The sequence below is a fragment of the Solenopsis invicta genome, chromosome 10, assembly GCF_016802725.1.
Source record: "Solenopsis invicta isolate M01_SB chromosome 10, UNIL_Sinv_3.0, whole genome shotgun sequence".
NCBI lineage: Eukaryota > Metazoa > Arthropoda > Insecta > Hymenoptera > Formicidae > Solenopsis > Solenopsis invicta.
This window is the reverse complement of record NC_052673.1, coordinates 17397483-17423053: the sequence shown is the minus strand read 5'-3', so window position 1 is coordinate 17423053 and position 25571 is coordinate 17397483. Positions and strand designations below refer to the sequence as shown.

At 42.4% G+C, this 25571-nt stretch overlaps 1 protein-coding gene across 8 annotated transcripts in view; it reads left to right on the top strand.

Annotated features, from left to right (window-relative positions):
* Window positions 1–25571, top strand: part of LOC105197768 (optomotor-blind protein) — a 90883-nt gene that overhangs the window by 8655 nt on the left and 56657 nt on the right. For 6 of the 8 annotated variants that reach the window (XM_026131594.2, XM_026131598.2, XM_026131593.2 and 3 more), the window contains exons 2-3: window positions 1898–2213; window positions 25134–25247. In XM_026131594.2, the coding sequence (XP_025987379.1) occupies window positions 1898–2213; window positions 25134–25247 (430 nt within the window). The remainder of the gene's footprint in view (window positions 1–1897; window positions 2214–25133; window positions 25248–25571) is intronic. The other 2 variants (XM_026131599.2, XM_026131596.2) reach the window with 1 other exon arrangement.

The window sequence follows — 25571 nt, the reverse complement described above, 5'->3', positions numbered from 1 at the left end:
CAATAATGTGAACGTTGAAGACGTTTTATTTTTGTTCAACGTGAATTTTTATTTCTCTTCGAAATTACGTTACATTTATCTTTATAACGCATTACGAGAAATCAGACCAATTTGTTATAAGACAAAGAGAACAACACGTTGCTTTCTAAAATGGCGTTAACAAAAGTCGAATGACTAACCAGAGAGATAGTTTGAACGTGCAAGTAAATCTTTTTAACATCATTAAATATTATTCGCAGAATAATTTAAACGAAAAGAATGAGAACATTAATCATGTGCATGTACTACTGAATCACAGACTCGTCAAATTATTATTATTATTATTTGGTTTGAGAAAAAAGCATCGCGTGTGATAAATATATTTGATGTGTTAATTTTGTAGTCTCGTGAATGAAGGCAAACCACACTGCTGCTATACGTAAATCAGTAGTTTACGACATGATGTCGAGAAAGATTACGCGATAGAAAAACCTACAGTGTATATAGTACAGTAGCGATTATATTTTCTTCTATATATTTATAATAACGGAATAATTAATACGCACAAAAGAGATTGAAGATTACCGAAGATAATAGTTATCGGGCTGAGGATTGACTTACAGAGATCTGCCGCGGTAACAATCATGAAGTCATTACGCGTAGTAACAGGTTTTCTACATTTTTTCCGTTTACAGATGGTAATTGATTGAAAAGGAAAGGAAATACCGGGAGCTGCCGTATCTACGTCGTTAACTATTAACTGCATCATTACTCATAACATTTATGGACGGTGATTTATATTAATCATTCTTGCTAACTTGACATTATAGCAAACGGCGGCGTTATCTAGACAGACTAATACAATTTTCATGAAATGACCCGCGTTGTTCTCTTTGATACAATTTGTGCTAAAATAAGCGCTCTTGATTTTTATACGTCTGTATATTTTGAGTCATATTTCCCGGAAATCGTCGAACTTTGGTGACTTTTGCCCGACAATGCAAAAATGTTTGCCTAATGCTGAATTTTTTAAAAATGTTTTGCCACGTTATACTCTTGTGGCTTAACTTTAAGCAAGCTAATAAGGTTTCGTAATACATTTTCATTATTTGTTTTGTTTGCATAAAGTCCCGGAGGAAATGTAGCTATATATTCTTCAATAATATTAATTCGCGACCGTCGCGAATTTCAAATTGTGATATGCAATAATCGCTTACTAAAAGAGACAGTATAAGTAGATTGCTCTGTATATTGATTCATGAACGCAGCAGGTCTATTTTTGAAGATGCATCTCTGCGGTTTAAGAATAAAGTCTATAGTTATTGAGCGTCCGCTCAGTTTCCACAAGACATTCTTTTTAAGTCGCCGTTATAGGGAAAGAGGGAGGAAAAGTGGAAAAGAGAAAAACGATAAAGTTTCGAACACAGAGGACAGGATCAGGGTAAAGGGAAAAGGGAAAAGGGAAAAGGTGGCCATCGAGGGGAGGCGTAGAGAAGAATCCGCAACTTTCCTCCGGGGGTTTCTATATCGTGAACTGCCAGGTGATTCACCCTCGCGAAACTTTGAGCAGCTGTCTTTTACTTGTTATCCCGTCGCTGATCTTCGGCTCGTTCGCTGGATCGGCGGCTCATTACGGCTCGCATCTTGCATTTACGTGGAATAGCGAGACCAGATGTTACCCATCGTACGTGCACTGATACCGATTTTCGATTACCAACCGTGATTATAGCCCCTCTCTCGATCGATGGGTTAAATGAATCTCGAAATAAAACTGAAAAATAGCCGTCGGATATATAATACTTTAATTAATTTTTTGCGGAACTTTCTCGCTATCATGTAATAATTAGTAATAATACATATGTTAAAGAACACATAGATTGATAATTTTTCCAAACTAAATCCCTTGATGAATTTTCAGGCCTAGGTCTGGGCCCGCATACGCCGGAAGAAGTCCTGGCGGCGGCCGCGGCAGCGTTACATCACCATCACCAAGGCCCCGGCGGTCCTACGATGAGGCCCTTGAGGCCGCCATTACCGCCGGGGATGCTTCATTCGTCGCCGCATCCCCTGGCCACGCATCATCCCCTCACGGCGCCGCATCATCCCCTCGTGCCACCTCATCATCCGGAGGAGGATGGCGTCGTCGATGACCCCAAAGTCACGCTCGAAGGAAAGGAACTCTGGGAAAAATTCCACAAGCTCGGGACGGAAATGGTCATCACGAAGAGTGGCCGGTAAGTGTCAACGTTGTCTCTGACGTCATTATCATGATTACGATCCTTTGTCGCTAATTGAACGATCATTGGCTCTCCCAAGAGCGAGGCAATCAGGATGCCATCTACCAAGTTTCATCGCACACGCGCGCCCACGTAAATTTATAACGGACAAAATAGCCAAAGCTATCGGACTTTACTACATTTATTTATAACATCTTGCTGATTGCGTTATTGAAAATTGCACTTTGACATGAATATAATCTACTTATGAGTAATGCTTGTTTATGTCGTTGCAAATTTGTAACACTTCGCACCATTTTTCTTTTACGATATGAAGAAACTTATTTTTACTATCAGCTTGTGTTATCGTCAAAGATCCTATCGCTTAACCAGAAGTCAGAAACGCATAGTTTTTCTATTAATGTTTTTTTTTCGATTTTTTTAAAACTTTTTACGCAAAAGAGCGATTGGTTAATTATGCGAAAATTCCCTTCCAGTAAAATTAAGCGAACGAACAATTTCTGTGGACAACTCTACGCTAAAAGCAGTATCCATTATAAAAAGTATTTTTCAAGACTAAGATCTCATTTTTTGCACGTGAAACTTGTCGGTATACAAGAGCATATGTACAGAACATGTATACAGAACTTTACAATTTTATTGCTGAGAAACGTGGCCGCGAATAAGTACTTTCAAACGTAGCTCAAATGAACATGAGAAAACGATCTTATGCGGGTCGTCTCAATTTGCTCATTGATGTTCGCAAGCATTACAATGCGCATTTTTTTAACCCCCGTCGGTGAATGAAATTAAGACACACAGAGTCCTAAATTTCTTTAGTGAAATAAATTTTAATTAACTTCATGTGCAACGCACACTCATGTGGGCATTGTGGGAAAATATTGACGGTTCGTATATGCAGAGATTCATTAATACATTCCGATTTCTTTCTCGCATACAAGAAAGAAACGTAAACGCTCTGGCATATCGATTTTATTATCAATGGGTGCCGCGAGAAGAAAGCGTCACTGCTGGCGAGCAGCAGTTTTATTACACGCGAATCTGCGCGTGTGCTCACGACGAGCTTTTACTTTTCGTTGTTGCGAATTGCGCTCGTATCGCGCACGCAACACACACACACACACACACACACACACACACACACACACACACACACACACACACACACACACACGTGTCTTTCCCGTGATTCCCGCACACGTGTACGGGGGAGAGGGGAGGGTGGGTTGCATCACGCGGCACACTTCCCCGATGACGCGTAGCAGCACAGTGGTAAAAAAAGATATCACTGATAAGTTGTTGGATCCCTTCGTCGTCAAGCAATTGAAACTTGTCGCTCCCGTCGCCCTCGATCGCCCTTTTACGCCCCCTCTTTTCCCCTCTTTCTCAATCTCTAACCCTTCAGCTTTCTTTTTTCTTCTTTTCTCGAAGCATGAACTTATCTACCTCACCCTATTCCGCGAAGTCGCGATCGCTTGGTGGTAGTATTGTCGTGCTAGCAAAGAAAATAGCGCTTGATGTGGAAGGCGGCAAACGAGTAAATCAAGAAAAGAATGAGAAACGGAGAAAAACGATGAAGAGGCGAGTTCTTCCGCGATGATAGGCCGAGCTGCCAGCGGCCAGGTATATCGAGTTTGAATAAAGACGATGGCAAACTATAATAGCCGAGACTAGAGCACGCGCCCGCGCGACGAAAGGGTGAGCATACACGCTTACATATTTCATGTGCGATGTATACAGGTGCCAACGCGCGCGCGCGCGCGTGCGTTTACACGCGTGTATGTGGATTATGGCCACACTGATGTGGAAACATCGAATACCCGTCGCGAACGCGTGTATCGGGCCGGATTAAATCTTCCTCGCGCTTTGCCTTCGATCTTCGGTTAACGCGCTTTTCTCCTATCTCGCGAATGCGCGCATTTGCTCTTCTAATTTGCGTAATTAGAGTCGCGATGAGGGGATCGTTTTAAGGGATTATGCTACGAGACTCAATGGTTTAGAGAGCCAAAATATTTATCAATGCTAATTAGCATTATCCTTATAAAATAGCTAATTAATCAATCATATCTTTCTCTTTTACTGAGAAAATGTCTATAGGAACAAAAGATACACAGAAAAAAGGTCTTAATATTTAAGAAGCGACCTGATAATATTCTATTAATTTCTAGGACTTTTGCAAGTATAAAAAAATTTTTCAATGCACTGTTAAATATTAAAGAATTAAATTTAAATCAATTCTCTGAATTGCATTTTATTATTTTTAACTTCTATTAAAATTTATTATTTTAATACAAAATATGTAGTTAAAAGATCAACGTCATCTAATCAATTCATTTCTGTGGTTTAATTGCTTAATTTCAAAACAAGTAGTACCTATATTAACGTACACTGAAAAAAATGATCTTATTATATTAACAAAACTTGTACGATTGAGTGTTTCTGGTGAAATAAAACAGAATTTCTGATTATTATAATCAGAACGTTTGATAAATTTTATTGCAATTCCTACAAAATTTCTGATTCGTCCGTTTTCGAACAGACGTATTGGTTGAATCTACCAGATTTCCAAATGATGCAACAAGACTCTTTTCCAGTGAATGTACTTAACAAATGATAGATTAAATTTGAATCAAATTTAACATTTTTCCAATTAACTTGTTTAACTTTATTTGTTAGTTTAAATTGACGACATATTACGTAGAAGCAACGGGGACCTATAAAAATGATTAACAATAATTCAAATCGAGTAGAATTCGACTCACTACGAATTTAATAGTGACTCTTACATATTATACTTTGACATTTGTAAAAAATATTTGTACAATTGTTTATTGTTGAAAAAAATTGTATATAAATGTTAACTAATTGCAGTCCCTTAGTTCATTAAAAAAAAGAAATTTGTAAGACAAAATTGTCAAATCTTGTGTTAAGTGTTATCATTTATTCCAAATTGAGGCGTGGCATTGTCCGTCAAGCTATCAGCAATTTTATTAATGTAACAAGACAGCTTACAATAGTTTTAATACCTTCGCTTATCACATACGATCTTCCAATCTCAGCTCAGTCTTTGATAAATACAAGCTGCCGTTTAACATGACAAATAATCTATCGTGATATTTAGTAACTCAATTCGCAACATCGAAGAGCGAGTTAAACTCATGAAGAAACGACTGATTCAAAAGTCCCGGCAACATGATTAATTCATACGTGTGTAATGACACACGTCGTAATGATCCGTTATCGAACTGTAATAATTATCCCTCTTCGTTGTGTGTGACAGCTGTTCTATATCTGAAATTTATTCAACGTTTCAGATCTTAAATGCCACAATAAACTGCGTTATAACGCCGTAGACATTCATACGAGAGAAATTAGCATTTATGATGACAATGTTTAATTTATTACAGTACATATACATTTGTCTTTGGCAAGCTTTGAATTAACATTTCAGTATTCAGTATTTAGTCGAGTATTGTTTTTAAAAATTTTAAGCACAAGCTATCGTCTATGGAAGACATAATCTCTTAAAAGGGAAGTTACGTGATTACGTAATAAGCAACAAATAAAACCACTTCTCATAGAAATTTAAAGTGGTTGTTAAAACGAAATGCTCGCATCATTAACGAAACACGTGAGTAATCGACGGACAACGAAAATGTTGAGTCAACCTCGTTAAAATGAGCAGACTCGGTTTAGTGTTCTTATCAGAATCGGACGACCGGTCTCCCCGATCTAAAATCATTCGATGCTTGCGATTTGAGTGGTGCAGATCGATCGCAATCTCGACGACTGGCAGCGCTCTAAATCAATCTCCATCGATAAATAATAACCGTCAGAAAGACCCGATCTGCCTCGAACTTCTCCCCTCCCGCCCTCCAGTCTCCTCCGCCTTCGTCCGGTCGTAGTATCCGCCCGCTCGCGATCAGGTTTCAGCGAAACACCGAGCGAGAGCTGTACGGCGCCGCGCCGCGCCGCGCCGTGCCGGGCCTCTGTAACGGCCGATCATCGATAATTATACGCGTGGAAATTATGCCGGGGCCCGTTCGCCGGACCCCGCGCTCGAACCCCGTCCGGTGGTCTACGTCTCAATACGGCGTACGCGTTTGACACGTTCGCCACCACACGCAAAGCGCATTTACACTTGGACCGTGCGTGATCCACTAGACGCTTGCCGCTCTCCGTTTGTCATCCCTTTCGTCTCTCGCCTGTAGCGTCGCTGCAATGCGTACACGGTAAAAAATAAAATGCTAATTTAACACTTGTACGTCCCAGAAAGTCCACTCTAAACTTAATAACTTAAAATAAGAGTTATTTTAACTTAAAATTTAGAGTGGACTTTCTGGGACATATTATTTCTTACTGTGTATATATTGTAGATATCGGTACGGAGCATCTTGGAAAAAATTCAGCGAGAAGTTTGACGCTGGTTTTAGCGAATTCTTCACGGTTAATCGTTATTGACGCAATTTTTTATGTTAAGTAAATATTACAGCAATAAAAAAAAAATTCGTCAAGAATCGAGATAACTGAAAAATAAAATTTGATTGACTCGAAGCTCAGTTTAACGCGAATCCGTAATGCTTTGAGTTTTTCTGGGAATATTTGTCTGCTACTGTTCTCTGCTACGGTTTCCGTGACACCCTATGCACACCTATACACGCACACGTATAATGAGACGCAGCAGTATCGTAGATGCACATAATAGCGAGCATGTAATGCCAGAGGGGGTGTGTGGGGTGGGGCCGGAAACGGGTGGGGGGGTCTTAAGTATAGGGTTGCCTTAACGATGTTTGTTTTATACATTGGCAGCCTCTTCTCGAACCTGTAATCTTTCTAAACGAGATATTACCCGGACCCGTTGCGATACACAAACCCTTGCCCGAATGGGTCGTGTGGTGTGTGCGCCCGAGGAGCTCGTCTCTCGAGCAAGAGGAAGAGGAAGAGCGAACAAGAATAAAAGAAAGAGAGAGGAGACGAGGTTGAGGCGAAAATTTTCGCTGTGCTCGTGTTCGCTGCCACGACGAGGAGTCAGGGGAGTAAGGGCCTCAGGGCCCAAAATTGCCTCCCCTCCTCCGTCTTCGACTGCCTTCAAATTGCTCACCATTCACGGGTTTCACGTACGAGCGTTTATACACGCATTCGTACGCACGCACGCACGCATACACGCGTGTGCGCGTGCTCTCCACGGCGCGGAATTAAGAGAACGCCGGTTAAAAGCAGACTGGCACGAAATTCGTCAGTGCTCCGGCGCTGCCGAAGTCCATGGCTTTCAGCCGCTGCAATCCTGACATGGACGGATTGACTTAACAACGAGACGCGTAAGCGTTTTAATCCTTCTGATTTCTAAATCAAATAAGCGCGCATGAAATGACCGCGGGTAAACAAAGCCATCAAAAGGGACGCGGACCCGTGAAATCTTATGTAATCGGCTTAACAGGATTCATCTTCATCACTTTCAGTTTCTTGGCCAACGCTATGGCACGAGCCGTCGCGTTTCGTGCCATTTTCGACGTCTTGTGAAACACGAAACATACTCTCTCATTCAGTACTATTTATTTCGCGAATTGTCGAATCTAAAGATGAACCGCGCGCGGTCTTTAAAGTCAAGTTTGCATGAATTGCGAAATATCGCTCCGAGGCATCGCAATATATCATGTTTAATCTAAAATACCAATACCGACATGCGAAAAATAACGCGGTACAGCGAACAGTGTATCTGCGATGGTATCTCGATAGTATTCTCGAGGCACGCTCATAGGGGCGCAGCATTTTTTATTCTCCGCATTGCTCCATCTTCGATGCTGCCTCTTCTCTCCCGGGTCAACAGCTGGAGTTCACCCCATCTCTATCGCACGCACGCATGCGTGACAAGTTCGCACACAGTTTCCCGATGAGTTCAACGCAAATACGCACCCTTACCAAGTTTTTCTCCTCCCTCTTCCCCTCACGACTCTTCTATAATAGCGCAGAGTCTCGCGCCCGCTTGTCGCGGGGGTAACTGAGCTCGATATAATTAGTCATATAGCGGGCTCACACGCGCGTGCAAACTTGAAAATGCGTGTCGCAATTGTGGTAGAAGTGTCGATATATCCTCCGTCGTGTATCGACATTTCCTTCGGGGTTGTGGTTCAATGACGGTTGCCACGAACGAGATGAGGGTGTCTGAAAGCCGTCCCTCCCTGTCGAGCGTTGTCGCTCGAAGTATCTCTCCTTCTTCGCTGTTTGTCATATGCCTCGATCTTTCGTACTTAATGCTTTTTTTTTTACGCTCAAGTAAAACATCGTTCTTGGAATGTAATGAAACGATGCAATTCAGCTGACTTTGCATGAATTCAATTAAATTTATATGTGAATGCTATATAACATATATTATACTAAATTTTTATATATTGAAACTGAAGCATCACCTACAAAGTTTGATCTTTTTAAACAGAATGAAATTTTCAGTATTTTATACCACAAGATTAATTTACGTAGTGCTAATTAATATAAAGAAATAATGATGTGATGTTTTAATAATACCATAATTTACATTTAAAAAAATTTGTCGTTGATTTAAAAATAGAATTGTGACTGATTAATATTACAGATATACGTCGCAGTTTGTCTTTCGGTGTGAAAGTAGCTTGCATCATCGCGATCGGCTCGTCTCGCGAGTTTCGCGTGACGCTAATAAGGAAGTCTCTCTCGTGTCAGGATATTGAAACCGACAGTTCGTAACGGCGAGTCGACATTTCGATTTCGTCGTATTTCGGAATGAGTTGTATGAAGAATCGAGCGTGAATAGTCGGGTTTCTTTTTAAAGCGTCTGGTCTCGTTTTGCACTTTTTTTCTCTCTCTCTTTCTTTCTCGGCGCCCTCCACTCTCTCTCTCTCTCTCTCTCTCTCTCTCTCTCTCTCTCTCTCTCTTTGGGTCATACTCTTTAAGAGCGATGATATCGGCACACTGAACGACTTTAAGCCTTCTCACGTTCCGCTAGTTTTTCCGCCTGCAAAGTATCGCGTTTTACGCTTTACGCTTCGTCACATGGAAAAAAGAAAGAGAAGAAATTGACACGTAGACGCGAGTGTGTGCGTTGCATGAGCGTTGATTTAAGACCACCGCCGCGGTCACCATTTTGGAGACACGAGATGAAAATGACCCCCGTGTCGAAAATGCACACACGAATAAAGAAAAAAAAAAAATAAATAAAAAGAAAGGGAATAACGTAAGCGTCGCTCCTGTTCGCGGGATATTAGCGTAACGTATTCGAAACCTATAATCTTTCCGTGCTAGTTAAACGATAGTTGTCCCGTGCATTCCACGCGCCCGGTAATTACACAAATCGAGGGAGGGGGGGGGGATGTAATCGCCGCATTCTTGCATCACCGCTCATAAATATTAGCCAAAGCGTCAATTCATTACCGCGCTCGTACGTGCCGCGGGCACTTTGTCTCCAACGGCTTTATGGTATATCGGCTACACCTTTCCCTCACGCGGCCTCGCTCGCCGCGCGAGTCGTCACGCAGACTGTCTCGCGTATGGAAAAATAAATAAATAAATGAATAAAAACAGAAAACGCGCGATGCGAAGAGACGCGAGACTGCGTAATTTCAGTTGGTTTCATTCGCGATTCGACCGACGTAACGACAGGTTGTCCCGCGGCTGCCGCCGATCCTTTCCGCGGCTTTACATTAAAACAGGAGAACAAGAACAAATCGTCCGTTCCCCAGCGGCTCTTATCGTATTATTTGTTCGCCGGTCGACAGGCTTTTCGTGTCTTTAACCACCTTGTCTCGTTTCGTTCTTGCCTCTCCACTGCGCCTTGTTACATCTCATTTCTTTCTTTACATTCGCAATTAATTTTCTTCTTGATATTTCGTTATATGTGTTATTAAATTAAGTTATTATCGCGCGCGAATCCGTTTCAACATCAAACCACCCAACCCAAATTCGTTCGGATTTCTTTTAACGTCTTTCAACACTGTTTTTTATCCGCGTTCACGTTTTTCTCTTTCTTTCCTTTCTCCAGTCGCTCGCTCGCTCCTCCCTCCTTCCTCGCACTCTTTCTTCTTTCGTGTTTTTTCCTCTTTTTTTTTATTTTATTCAAACGCGAGTGTCCTTATCTTCGACGGCACTTGGCGGCGTGTCTCAAGGCTACAAAAGCCCGTACACGCGATTACGAGATAGTGCATCCCATCGTATCACCTCGCACGCGAGGCTGTTTTGCGCGCGCTGCCGCGCGCCACCGCCGCCGTGCCGCGCGGCGTGACGCTCGAGAGAGTGCTGAACCCGCGTTTTAAAATGATTTTTCTTGCTCGTGAGCTTCCAACTATCCGTGGAAAGCCGCACTTTTCACACCGTGAGCGGCGTTTAACGATCGACGCGAAACTCGGCGCGTGTCGGTTGCATGCAAGTCACGCATCCATATTGATTGAATTTCCATCGTCGAGCTTTGCCATCGAATAGCTAAATTTTTTTCAACAAAATTTAAGTATTCCGAGAGAGAAAAAAAAACACGGACCTTTTTTTCAAAAAGTAGAGGAGGTGAAAGAAATTTTATTTACGTCTGTGTTATCGTCTCTGCTGTTCGAAATCAGTTTATACGTTTCTCAACGCCTTTTACTGATCTTTTCGTCGTCATGTGTTCACTACTGGATTTTGTCAAACTTTATTATTACTATTTAGAAATCCTACTTAAAAATTTCTTTGTCAAATGAAACTTTCTTAACTGATAATGAACGGTTAGAAATTGGTATTTACAGTTGGTAGTCAATGCCACGTACCGGAAGGTTATTGCGAATATATTAGCATGCGACGAGGTAATGAGGCGTTAAATACGCTGCATTGTCATGGCGATACATTTGCGCATAAAGTGCGACATTTTCTTGCCGTTTGTCGCGGACCATTCATCACCGATGCCGGGATAATCGTGCTCGCGATTTGCTTATGCGCGACGGTTTTTCAGGTACAGTCCGCAAATAAAAATGCGGGTGAAGTTCGAGGATAGCGGTGCGCGGTATGCGCGCGCCATAAATTTCCGTTCTTTGTAGGACACGTTGCATCAAATTACCGCGCCGGACAGTTATTTATTGTGTCGAGCGGCATTGTGCCATCTACGTCGGGATGCGTCGTCTTTAAGGTCGCGCTTTAAGTACGCGTGATAAACGCCGGAATAACGCAAATGGGACGGAATCACGAGATGTCATACGCGGAAGCGCGCTGACCACGACCCGCGTTCACCGATCGCGATAAATCGGTGTCGCGAGGCGGACAGTCGCGTGGAAAGAGCCGTCTTGCTCGCGTGTGATTCCGCGGCACTTGGTGGCGCGGAAAATTCCACGTAAAATTTGTTATAACGCGCAGGTCGCGACGACGATCTTTCTCTCTCTCTCTCTCTCTCTCTCTCAGAACAATTTACATCCCGGTGTGATGAACAAAATCGAACCCACCGGTGAAATGATATCTAGCATTTACGCGTGCATTCGATATGTTGCCGACGGTAACGATTCATAAATCCGACGTGTGATGTAACTTTAGCCCTTCCTCGCGTTACGCCACATAATAATCCATAAAAGCGCACGCTGGCTTTCACGGCAGCGCCGCCGGTTGTGCCGGTTGTACGTGTGCGGTGCCGGATCTTGATCGATCGGCCGTGATCCATCGATCGGCGCGCCGCTGCTGCCGCGTGTACGCCGGCGAGCGAGCGCGCGTACGCCGATGCCCTCGGCTCGTTATCGAGCCGCGGGGAAGAGGCGATCGGATAGACGTTATCGGATCGAATTCCGCGGGAATATATTAATTTAAAATTGCCGCCGCGCGCTGCTCGCCCGCCGTTGCAACGGCAGGATTAAACGGCGATTGCGATCTGACGTGCGCCTCAAACAGGTGCGAGAGCTTTATTATCCGTCATCAGTAGAGAGCACGATACCTATTATATTCTCTTTCTCTCTCTCTCTTCGCGATACGTCAAGATCAACTTTTTCGACGCGCTTCAAACTCGACGGGACACGTTGAAAGCGGGCCCGCTCGAACTTAATAGGGCATCGACATCGTGAATGAGTGACGTGGATGAGTCTTCTCGGTTAATGTCGGGTATAAAGTACCGACGTTCCGAATGCACATTGTCAATACGGAATGCAAAAACGCCGTTACCTGAACGGAACGTTTGAAAAGGGATCGAGAAACGCGATACACGGACGATTAGCCCAAATCGTGATCGGCGATTATTACGTTCAATTACGAAATAGATAATAGCCGAATGATCAAGTCAAGTTCGCGATAAGGTGTAACGTTATCAGTCCTTGAACACGATAGATGCGTCCATGAAGTGTCTAATTAAGCGCCTCGCGACACATTTCGTCTCGACTCGCGCTGCTCGTATCGCACGAATGTATAACAACGCGGCGCGTTAATGGCCAGCCATCGTATTACGTACATTACAGCTGGTTTAAATCTTGATGGACACAACAGCGCGTTCATTTTTATAATTACGAAATATAAACTGTCGGGGCTGATATGCGCGCGCGGAAGGGGGATAATTATAGTTTCTTGCGTCCGATGGAATCATCTTCTCTCTTTTTTTTTTTTTTTTAATTTCTTACTCGTCACAATTGCTGCGTTAAGACTAAATTTTGGATACATCGTAGAAGAATATTCTCTCCCCTGTTCACTTAGTGGGTAGGAAAAAAAATCGGAGAAAATCGACGCACCGTGCTCGACAAACCGAGTATATCTTTCTGACGATTGGGAACTGAAGAAAATTCAACTCACACAATTTATTCGCATAAATACATTTATACGAGTCAGCACGAACTCAAGAAATGTGGGCTATACCGGTTGAACGATCCATATCGCGAGTTGATAGATTGTAAATTTCAAACAGATATCTAGACACATTGTATCCTATTTGACGAGTTGGAAATGCTAATATATGTATATTAAAAATATATTCATAAGCTGTCTGAACGGATTAAACCGTAATTTATATTTATATAAAGCCTATGAAATGCTTTGAATGAAACGTGTGTAGGTTAATTAATTAACACTTTTGTTGCGTTGACTTTTAAAATAATTAAAGGTGACACTATTCTCACCGTGAAGTAAATGGATCTCGGTCGAGCTGGTGGCTCATTCAAAATTTCCGAAGGCAAGGACAACGAAGGGAGAGAACACGAGAACGTGGCGTGGCAGGCAGGCAGGCAGGCAGGCAGGCAGGCGGGCAGGAAGGAAGGAGATCGCTGCACGGCGGTCGACGGCCAATTTCTGAATGCAAATAACGGTGGTGTCGAAAAGGGGGGGCCTCGCGGATGAAAACGCGGGGAGGCGGTGGTATGCAAATAGAAAGCTGTTACGGGCGTCTTCTTCGCCTTCGGCCTAACCTACGCCACTTGAATATGACGCGCGAGCCAACCCCTTTCTCACGGCGTGGAAAGTGTGAATTCAATGTGAAACGCTGAGATGGGGTGCAACAAAAAGATGTTGAATTCGGGAGTGCCGCGCTCGCGGGTCCGTCGTTTTTTTTTTTTTTTTTTTTTTTTTTTTTTTAGCGACTCATTTACTGTCGGATTTCTTCTAATTTTCTCGAAAATAACGACTTTTCATTCGTCACTTCGCGCGTCGGTGTAAAAGGAAATTTGTCAATCGAATCGATCGCGTTTATCAGCGTTTTGATAAAACGGTAAATAATGAAGTATCGATCGGCTTCTCTCGAGCGTGAAGCGAGTCCCGAGCGTTGTGAGATCGTTGCTTTATACGCATATATCACAGGCGCGTTATTAAGCCGGCAGCGACAAGCTGGATCTGATTAATTAGCGATCTTATGCGGGCAAGCTAATCTTGCGCTTTATCTGAAGGACTTTAATAGGTACCTCGCCATTCACCAGCTGCCGCTACATGCCGCACGGAACGTTGTTACTCCACTTACAGCAGTCTCTATTAATTCAAAAGCTATAGACCACATTTATACTACTATTATATCAATGCATATTATTCTCTTCTCTAAAAAAAAGGCTTGGATCAAATAACCAACTATAAGTCATCGTCAATTGCTATGTTACACGCCATAATTCAGAAACGAAGAAAAAAATCAGAGGAAGTGCGCGAAATATCGCAAGTGTTAAATTTAATAAGAAAATGTTTTACGTCACGGCAATCCGTTCCGTCATATTTTATTTATATAGCGGCTGTAAATTTACGACACCCGGTACGTAATCGATCGTGCGTCATTACGATCGAGCCGAGTTCTCCGAGTTTCTCACACCTGAGTTGAAGAGGACTAATAAGAAATCCTATAGGTACGGGGCCGCATGGCGAGATCACGACGTGGAGAGCCTCCGCGCTCACACACGCACACGCACGCACACGCACGCACGCGGATGTGTGGCGCGCACGCACGGAACGAAGACGAGAGATATAATGATGGCCGTGGCGTGCCCTATAGCGTGTAAACCATAAGAGATAATGTAACAGTGGAAGTTCGGCTGGCGCCACTCGTTATTTATACAGTGTGGTCGGCGAGAAAGGGGTTTGTCGGGAGAGGGAGAGGGAGAGGGGCGGAGGAGGGGGATTCCTCCCGAGCAGGGGGTGAAGGCCGGAGACGCCCACTAAATTATTATTTGTTCTTGGCAAGTCATAAACGCCCGGAATTATACCGGAGCTACCACGGAGTCTCCTCGATCACGAAGCTGTTGCCCGCTGTCCTTCGAAGCAACAGGAAGCGATCGGAGAGAGTCCGCGCTCGACACTCGAGACGTATCCTCGGTTAGCGATCCGATTCCTTTCAAGTTCTTAATTTCACGCACTGCAACGTGATTCCACCATTTTTTTCTTCGAATCGCATGTGTCGTACCAATCAATAGCTAAGTGTGGTAGGTGATCGTTACGATTCTTGTACAAAGATTACTAATCTAATTATAAGTTGAAACCATAAAGACTGTGAGATAGGTGAAATAATTCTTTCGACTCTTCGAAACTGAAACAAAGACACGCGTTACTTTTCCGTTCGAATCGCGGCCGTAAAGGGACGAAAGGTTCGGAGAAACTTTGGTATGTTCCATCGATCCTCCTCTCTTGGATCCGGTTAAAAAAGTTCTTCGCTGCGGGGGTCCTCCCGTGAGAGGAGACGCGGCCGAAGGTTGAAGGGAGAGAAAGCTCTCGAAACTCTGGCGGAGTGCCAGAGAGCGGCGACTATCGGTTTCCCTATCACGCCCGCTCATCTCTCTTCGGGGCCCTCTACGCGGGGCCCTACGGTAGAAAGGCGTATATAAACCCGACCTTAACTGCTTTACGACGATCGTTTGTACCGATTTGTTCGACAAGACTCTCGCGCAGCCGAGAGGAGTGAACGGAGCGGCGAGAAGGAGGAGGAGGAGGAGAAGAAGGTGGCGGAGAGGTGACTCTCCTCTCCTTGCGCTCTTCTTGCTTCTCTTTTTCACTGTCAGTTCGCGAATAGATTTGTGTCCTGCCCTTCGTCGTCCCATAAAATCCTCCTCTCCTCGCCTCCTTCCGTTTCTCCTTGCTACGCTCCCTTCCCCGCCTTTTCCGGCGTGTTTTGCTTCCTCCTGGCGTCGAAGCGCTGAGAAAAACGGCGTTACGGGGCGCGTCGATAAATTTGCGGGACGTAAGCAGATTAAAACAACGACGCCGGAGGTGCACGCGATAATTTTGTATTATAATAAACGGCGCGATTGATTCATCGGGATTCGGGACGAAAAGGGGAAGGGGGAAAGGGGGAGGGGCGGGGTTCGCGACGTGGCAGTTTTACGGTGCAGTTTCGGGGGGATTTTTTAATTTCCTCTCTGCGCGGCGGCTCTTTTGCGCCGAGAGTACGGTCGTGCGGTTTCTTAAACCCATACTTTATGCTTCTTAGCTCGGAAGGAGCGTGAAGGATGCGATGAACCGTGTCCTTGCAACCGGTGCTTCCGGAAGAAAGGGTCGAGACGGAGAGAGACCGAGCTCGCTTGTGCGCTCGTATCTTCCATATTAGGAAATTTCTATTAAAATTTACAAATTATATATCATATCGATGAAGCACGCACAATTCAGAAATTATTGATTTTAATTGTACGCGCGAATCAATTTATAGAGAAAGCAACAAACAAAAAAAAAATGTTCTCAATCGATTTAACAATCTCTTAATAAACTTAGTGGAGGGAGGTTGGGGGGGGGACTTTTACGTAGCGCGATTCGCGGTGTCACACCCGTTATGTGACCTGAGATCGGCGGGAGGTTGAGGAAGGAGAGGAAGGCGATAAGGAGCGGTAGAGATTGGCGGGCAGAGAGAAATAAATGGGCATGCGAAAGGGACGCGAGAGCAAATCATCGGTGGGCGCGCAGCGCGCTCTTAGCGATAAAATAAATTAACTTAAAGCTACCGGGTTGCGCGGGATTCTTTCGGTGGCGCGTCCCCGTCGCGTGTAATGACGCGCCGTAAATAACGATTCCCCCCTTCGATTTATCGACGAGTGCGTGACGGTGGGGACGGGGAGGATCGGGGAGGATCTAGCCTCTTCGGCGCGCGTTGCATAAAGGCGATGCGGCGGGTATGCGCGTTACAGTTGCCGGACGACGAGCATTATCCGTCCGCCGCGCCGCGTCGGCCACGCCGCCGCGTCGTTACGCCTTACCGGGGAGCTCGCTCTCGTCGGGCTTAATAACGAGGCTTCTTTTTCTACGGCCTCCGGCCACGACCCGGAGAAATCGTAACGATTAGTCGCGCAAAGTCGTAACGTTCCATCGGCACGTCGTTTGAATTTCTCAGCGCCGCGTAAGAAACCACGCACGTGAAGGGCTCGAGGCCACTCTTAATTGCAGCGTGAAGAGATAAAGGGGGAGTCTCTCTCTCTCTCTCTCTCTCTCTCTCTCTCTATTTGACCCTCGAAAATCAGTAAAAGTTGTATTTATACAATCACGATAAAACAGATTTCCAATTTCTCGAATGCGACATAGAAATTTGATTTTGAAAATGTATTTAGATCGTTTATTCGCACTCTCGCGCTTAAATCCATTCGGTTTCACATTCCTCCGCTCGCTTCCCTAATAAGTGCGTTCGCGCTTTGGAGAAATATCGCCTTTCGGAAGCGCGAAACGAGCGTGCATAATCAAGTGTCGTAAATAAGGCGCGATTCGCACGACGATTACGTAGGCCGATACACCTATCGCGCGTTCGTTCGCGTCGTAAATCCGCGGTTGGTTTCATCGAACCGACGGCGGGTGTATCTCCATCGAGATATCGGCGCGACTCCGACTCTCGTAGCGACGAAGAAGAGGCGGCAGCATCGGCAGCAGCAACGTGCACCTGTATGCTCGCTCGCGCCGTCCCTTTTCTCCCCTATTTGTCGTCATTACTCATCGACAATATCGTAAGAGATATTTCCCGAGGAGTAAGCTGCTCTTTATTTATGTCCGCTCGAATGAGGCTCTCAAATTTACGTAACTGCGATGCTCACGAATAAAATTATTCGTAGGGATCACTTTCGCCCAAGAACTTTATATGCGAACGATAAGTTTTTTTTTTTTATTTTTACGTCCTGTTATATAAGTAACGAATTGATGGAAGATAAAGAGAGGAAGGTGTTGGAATTATAAATGATTGAATGTTATCAACATTAATGACCTTAATATATTAAGAAGAAAATTAATACCTCCATGAAACACACTTTTTCATTTCTTTATTTTTACCAAACATTTGTGATCGATATTCAATGAGAAGATATTACGTATCATTGCATTAACGATCGACGATCATCGCGATTATAGACGCAATGAGAGTTTCGTCAAGCAAAGCAGTGTACGCGTGTGTGCGGTATACGCGTGTATATTCGATCGGTGTGCAACCGCTTCTCCAACGTTTCTCCGTCTCTTGTTAACAAGGCAGAAGCCAGAGGGCCGGCACGAAACGCCGAAAGAACGCCCGAGGCCGCGTCTAGATCGGGCCCTGCCGATAGAGCCGTAACGTCGAAAATTAGCGCCGTCCAAGAAACAAATACGTGAGAAGAGAGAGAGAAGGACAGCGACGGTGGCTGTCCATAGGACGGACGAGGAAAGCTCTCGTGCGAGACGTCTCTGCGAGAGAAGAGGGGAGAGAGAGAGAGAGAGAGACACGCATATGTGCGTGTGTGCGCGTCGGTGAGGAGAGGATGCACATGTGCATGCTCCGCTCATCGTCGTCGTCGTCGTCGTCGTCTCGTCGTTGTCGTCGTCGTACTCTTGCACATCACCGCGGGCTCCTGAGGTTTCGTGGAAGCGATCTCTCTTCCACCTGCCATATACCGCGGAAAGCGCAGTACCGGGGATGGATGTACTGGGTGTCCCGGAAGTGCATCTCTGTGGTTAAACCCGAAACTGGCAGACCACTTCCGCGCGCACGAGGCAAAGTGCAGCGAGAGAGAGAGAAAGAGAGAGAGAGAGAGAGAGAGAGAGAGAGAGAGAGAGAGAGAGAGAGAAACACACAAGGGAGAAGGAGCAATTTCGGTGAGGTTAAAGTTGAAATAATCGAAATGATTGAAATAAAGTGATAAAAATACGTAAGCTCTGTGTCACGTCTACATATATGTATAATTAATATATCTACATGTTTAATTAATATTTACATAACGTGCAATTAATTAAATGTATCTGCATATGCTAATTGTAGTTAAATTATCGAGACACATAGAGAGAGTCAAAGTTACAATTAATCTGACAAGATTATATGCTGTTATAAAAAGAATGGGTCTGTCCAGTCGTTAATTGCGATCATCGTGATCATCGTGGACGAGAGAAAGCATAAATTATATATATATATATATATCGATTAAAAAGATTAGCATCTCGCAACTTATTAGCGATGGCATCCGCGATATAAGTTCGCGCTGTGGATCGATCGGGAGTCTCGAAAATGGGAGTACACCATATGCCATATGGGAATAAACTGACGTGCTCGCGAGAGGGAGAGAGAAAGAGAGGAAGATTGCTATGTGTAAAGCCCTTTGAACATTGTACCGGGACGAAGCATTACAAACGAGGAAGGAACGCCGGATGATCGAATGTCGGACGGAGCAGGTGCCTCGACAAAGTTACTCGTTTTATGTCGCGCTTTATTTTGTATTCTATTCTGTTTCACCGCGCGATACCTTCGCGAATCAATCATAACGCGATATCGTCACGGCTGCCGTTATCGTTTTTCCGATGTAATTGTATCGTCGCTCACGCTACATATTTAATAGCGATAATCGCGAACCATAGGCGTAGCGTCGTACATATATAAATGAGAAAACGCGAGAAAATACCGTCAGTTCCTCGTTTCACGTCGTGTTTTTCTTAACTTTTTTTCAAATTTAAATTTCGATATATTGAGAGATTATTGCATCATGTTTTCATTTATTCCGACAGCCTTGAAATTAATAGGATTACCCATAATTTATATTACTCTTTGGGAATTTTAAATAAATGAATTTCACGCAGACATCGAAAGATTACATGATTTTTATTATTACCACGGGTATGCTCGAAATAGAAATCGTAGAAAAGAATGCCATCATCGACCGAGTCGTATCCTGTGTAGATTCTTTTAATTTTCTCGGATACGATTTATCGTGCGTGCGATCGTTTCTTTTACGATCTAATTTTTAGTATTATTGCCGGCATAGACACTGGCACGGCGTCGACAACAGCGACGAGGTTAGATCTGGCACCTAATTTCTCGTTCTTTCTGACAGCAATATAAACTGTAATGAGGATCCTACCCGATGAATACTTCTGATGGCTCGGGGCCCCGCTCCACTAAGGTCCCGATCTTGAGACTTCGAAAGTCCGTTCCCGTATCTGGGAGGAGGATGACCATTAAAGCCGAACGGCGCCTCTTGAGGAATGTCATGCCTTTTTTCTAAAGGAAACTAGGTCCCCCGGTACAATTTTTAAAATAAACAGTGCTATGAAAAAGTCTTGAATCTTTAAATCCATTTTTCATCGCTCGAGTTAATTTAAAGTGCATTTAGAAAGCAACGACATAGAGAGAACGGTTTTGCTATAATATCTAACAATTTAACTGAATACGGATCTGGAAATAATGTTGGAATGTCAAAATAATTATCCGTTCAAGAATGATAAGCAAAAAGTTTCGACATTCTAATAATTATTAGCTTGATTAGCGTTCTATATATTTAATTAACTTCTAACGAAATTTCAAATCTGTATAGCTAAATTTTTAGATACTTTAGCGAAACTTTTTTTCCATGTACACACTGAGAAAAAAAATTACTTGATCTATCAAATAAATATGTGTTATTAGTACTATTCAAATACCTATTTTATATCAAACCAGTTAATATTTACTTCAAACAAGTAATATTTACTTGTGTGATGTAAATTCGCTATTTGAATAGTACTACTAACATATTCATGTCAATTTTTTTTATTAGTATACAAATATATAAAACACACACCCACCCACACACCCACCCACACACACACACACATACACACGTGTGTGTGTATTGTGTCTTTAATAAAATATATTCCATTTTTGTATTAAAACCCTAGAGTGCTACTGTGCTTGAATTTTCAAGTGCTAATTTAAGTTAAATACAGCTTTCGTTCTTAAAATTTCGATAATTTAAAATAATATTTAATAAGATTTTTTGCATTAAAATAGTATTAGTTCAATTATTTTATCTTGCATATTCAAACATGACTTTTTTGCTATCTTAAAATTTATATAATTAATAACAATTTCTTTTATTTATTTCATTTGTAAAATCAGTTGCTATTTACATCTAACGTTCTTCGAATAAATATATTTCCGTATTATATCAGTAAGCCAGCATCTCGTCACACGTACGTAAGAAAAGATTGTGGGCAAATGCACACAGAGAACCAAATATAGCATTAATTATTGTATTTGTAATTTCGAGAGCTTCGGCTAAATTCTTTTCCGTTCCGTTAGTCAGTCGTGTCTATTCTATCGGGAGCACAACAGTCTTAAGAATAAAGTTATATATATATATAGTATATATATATATATATATATATATATATAAAGCAGAAAAAATGTAAAAAAATTTTCATTCAAATGTAAAAAATTCTTAATCATGTGGATAAATTTCCACGCAGAATAGTTAGAAAAATACGAGTAGAGTACTATTGGGTTAATACATAAATACATATGTAAAGAGAAAAATGTTTTGAAAAGAGATCACATAAATGGAATAGTAAAAAGCGTATAAAGGATCACGCGCTGCTTTTGGTTATTTTGATCTGTTACAACACGTAATGAGCGATAATCCTGATCGACAAATGTATCCCGAAATTTGGGTGCGGGAAATATGATAGTCGTATGTCATTCGGGACGGACAGCTGCTTTCGATCGGTGGCAAGCGTCTTCTTATCGAACCGTTTCGTGCGACGATACGTCGTTAAGTGCAGCGGCTGAGAAAAGAAGGATCTGCGCCGGCGATGAAAATGAGATATCTCAAAGGCGCGTTTATCGGACGATTTATTAGCTTTCAGCAACCTCAGTGACAACGCGGCCGGTTCATAATTTGTTTACCCGTATTGTCGCTCATTAAGCAGCTTATACCAGCTGACAAGAGAGTTATGTACGATGGAAGAGAAGGTCGCGTTCGCGGCGCGAGAAATCGACGCCACGCTGCTTCTACTTTATGATATATAAGACAACCGGATGATTCTTAACCCTGCGTATGATTTCATAGTGATAACGTACGTCCGGTTTTTTCTAGACTTTCCTCCGTGAGCATTAAATAATATAGCGCCATCGCAAAAGCGTTGTTTTTAAAATATGCATTCAGAATCCATGAATGTCATATTTTTTGTTTAGTTTTACATATTTTCATAGCAATTAATTTCGCAATATGAACATACATTAAAGGCAAGACTGATTACACGCGTCCGATTGACTTTTCAATCGATCGAAAACATGCAGACCAGTGACGCACTTGTGCCATTGATTAATTTGATGATTTGATTTGAATCAATTAAATATCGTATGACGCTCGCGCTAAATATCCAAGAAATTTGCAGCGCGTCCGTCTGCATCTTTGTTTAATTAATTATTTTCAAGTTTGCTAAATACCATCGGATTTTGTATAGGTTGTTCGCGTCGTAAATTATCTACCCAGCACAACTCTTATGATTTTGTACCTTATCATCGAATTAATGTTGTAAAGACGGAACGCGTGATGTAACGAAATAACATTTTTCGCGCCATAGAGATAAAATATCTTAATGTTACGCAATCGAGCAATCATGTGGTCGTCGAATAAAGGACATCGGTTTCCTGAAGCACTTTCTTAGCTATGCAACACCGGCAGCATCGTAGGACTCTCTCGCGCGCGTCTCCTCCCGCGGGATATTTTGGCTCACATAGCGCGGATAATCCGGCTTAATGTCTCTTCCTTGACGTGAATAAGAACGGCGTCTCGTTTCTCGCGAGCGAACGCGCCACCGAGCCGAGATCCTGTCCTGTCCTCGCTCGCGCCGAAATTCGACGGGGAACGTCTCAACGGACAGACAGTAGGCAGATGCTACCAGAAATCCCCATGATACTTTTGACGTCGCGAGACGAACGACCGGCCCTTCTCAATAACCGCCCTCGATCGATATTCAACAGCCCTTATTCGCGACCTTTTTTAAATCAGTCATTAACTTGATTTCTGATTGATAATAAAAATCTTGAGCAAAAACTTGTATGAAATAATGTTTATTTGACACTTTATAAGATTTCTGTAATGTTTAAAATCAATTACAATATTCTTCAATTACAAACTTCAAACCAAGACAAAAAATCGGGAGGGTTGCTGAATGCGTATCACTTGAATTATTTTTTATTGTTTCTCGTTTGTGTGGTACTGATTTGTACACAAATGAGCTTTAGAAATTGCAGCTTGATATTTCAGGTAACTGGTCGCTTAAATCATATCTGTGAACTTTTTAAATCGTAATGCCTTTGAAAATATCGATTTTGTGAATTAAAATAATTAAAAATATAATACTCCATTAACAGATGCTTTATTAATAATATCAAAAAAGGTTTATTAATATTTAATAATAATAATAATAATGAAAATTTGAGGACGTCGAAATAAAGCTGGCTTGAATTTATTTTGGCAATATTGACATATTTTTATTCATATCAATTATTAATTTTATTATTATGACTTATTTTACATTAACATCATTTATTTTAATATAATTTGTGATTGTACGATTTAGGAAATTTGATGGATTTTATAAAAATATCGATTTAATCATTTTAATAATTGCAAATAAATATGTTATAATGAGTTTAAAATTTTCTATAATAAATCTTTTATTATAAAAATGTAAAAATTTAGTATAAAATTGTGTGATTACATAATAGTTACGTAAGCAACTATTAAGTAAAAAAATATAAAATATTGATGTGGTACAATTTAGATCAGTACGCATTCAACAATTCCCTATTTTACGTTTACTAAACGACACTTTATTGCTGGATACAGGATCTAAAACGTATCGAGACGTCTTGCACACATATATCATCGACTCTAACTAACATTATAATGTCTCAGCCTATTTTCTTAAACTTGGCGAGTTATGGCGCCTAATCATGGTAATTGAGTTTTTCGTCGTAAGAAACTCTCTACTTGTGTTGAAGTGTGCCAATAAGTTTGAGGGTATAATAGCGGTTCTTAAATATCTTTATAAAATTCTGTAATTTCGGTGCGATGAAACTTGGGAAGCATATTCCAAAAGAGTTAATAATAGTATATGTCGAATACTTTCGTGATAGATATAGATATGTTATTATAGTAAATGTATTATTATGCGCTAGATATATATAAATAGATATATTATGATAGTGATGAACATTAATTTACGGATTACATTTACCATTTCACCAATTATTAGTATTAAATTCTATTCATTTTTTTAGTAAAAAAATTTTGCGAATTATGATGTACCTTGTCGTTAGTGCATGTGACGATAGTTACTAGTTAATTAGAGTGCAGGTATTTTCAAACGTGTTTACTTTTCCGATTGTCCGAGGGAGCAGTAGAAAAAGTCAGTTTTACAGTAGAAAAAGAGCTGCAGCTACTATGTTTATTTTTTCACATGATTAGCGCGTGCAGGACGATACAACTCCAATGTAATCCCCGTGTATGGAATCTCGAAGCGCGACTCTTCTCGAGAAAAACACGTCGCGCGTAACTTTCATTATAGAACCGCGGCGAGCTGCACGACACACGGTGGATCTCTCTCGCGTTTCGTCCGAAAAACCTGATTCCGAGCGACGATTTTCCAGATCTCTCGTGCGACGTCGGTGCGTTTCCTCTTCGTCGAGCAAATATAATTTCTCGGACGCGCACCACGGCCGAATGCACCTCTCGACGGCCGCTACCGGGATGCACAACGCGGCCGTCGTTGGTTTCTGGCCCGGGGAACGGAGTCCGGTTTTTATTCCAGGGAACGCGCGCCTCGGAAGCCAACGGCGCGTCCGCCGTCTGACAGCGGCCGGGATTGACTCGTGCACGTTTCTATTCCGACCTTTCAGGATTCTACCAGGTGTCGCCGACGTGACTCGTACACGGACGTACACGTTTCATCCCTTTTGAGCTTATTTCAGGAGCGAAAACCCTCCGAGTTGAAGCTGCTTCTCGCGAAAGACGAGTTTTTCGCGAATTCTAGAACGTATACGTTCTAGATTGAGATTTAACATTTTTGTTCGTCGGAAATGTCGCGCATTATCTTCGTGTTTCGTAAAGATAGCAAACGACAAGTCACTTTCAGCATCACGCGCGCAGAGATTGTGTATTTTTATCAATTGTAATGAGGATCAAACGCGAACGATGTAAGATAAACGCGAGTATGGCTCCAAGTTGCGCAACACTTAGTTTAAGTTAGCTCGTCTCAATCGAGCAAGCGATCTAATCGAACTGTACGTGTTGATCGGGGGTCTAGGCAGATGTTTCCTCAGATGAAGTTCCGAGTTTCCGGTCTGGACGCCAAGGCCAAGTACATCCTTCTACTGGACATTGTCGCCGCAGATGACTACAGATACAAATTTCACAACAGGTAGTGGTTTTGCGTGGTGTAGGGAAAGCGAAGGCGCATAATAAAAATACAAATATATCGCGGACAACTCGTGTTAACGATCCCGAGCGTTTTCCGACTCAACTCGCGTGACATCAACTTTGATATCTGCGTTTCTGTCTTCGTCCTCTTTACTCCTGACGTTGGAAAATATTTATCAAACAGAATTAATTCGTCGCTCGTCGGGATCGTTAAAATTAGTTGTCCGATCAAGAGCGTCGTTTCCAAAAACGTTAATTTTAAGCACGGCTCCTCGTTTTCACGGGGAACAGTAACGAAAACTCAGCAGTGAACGGCAAGAACTAA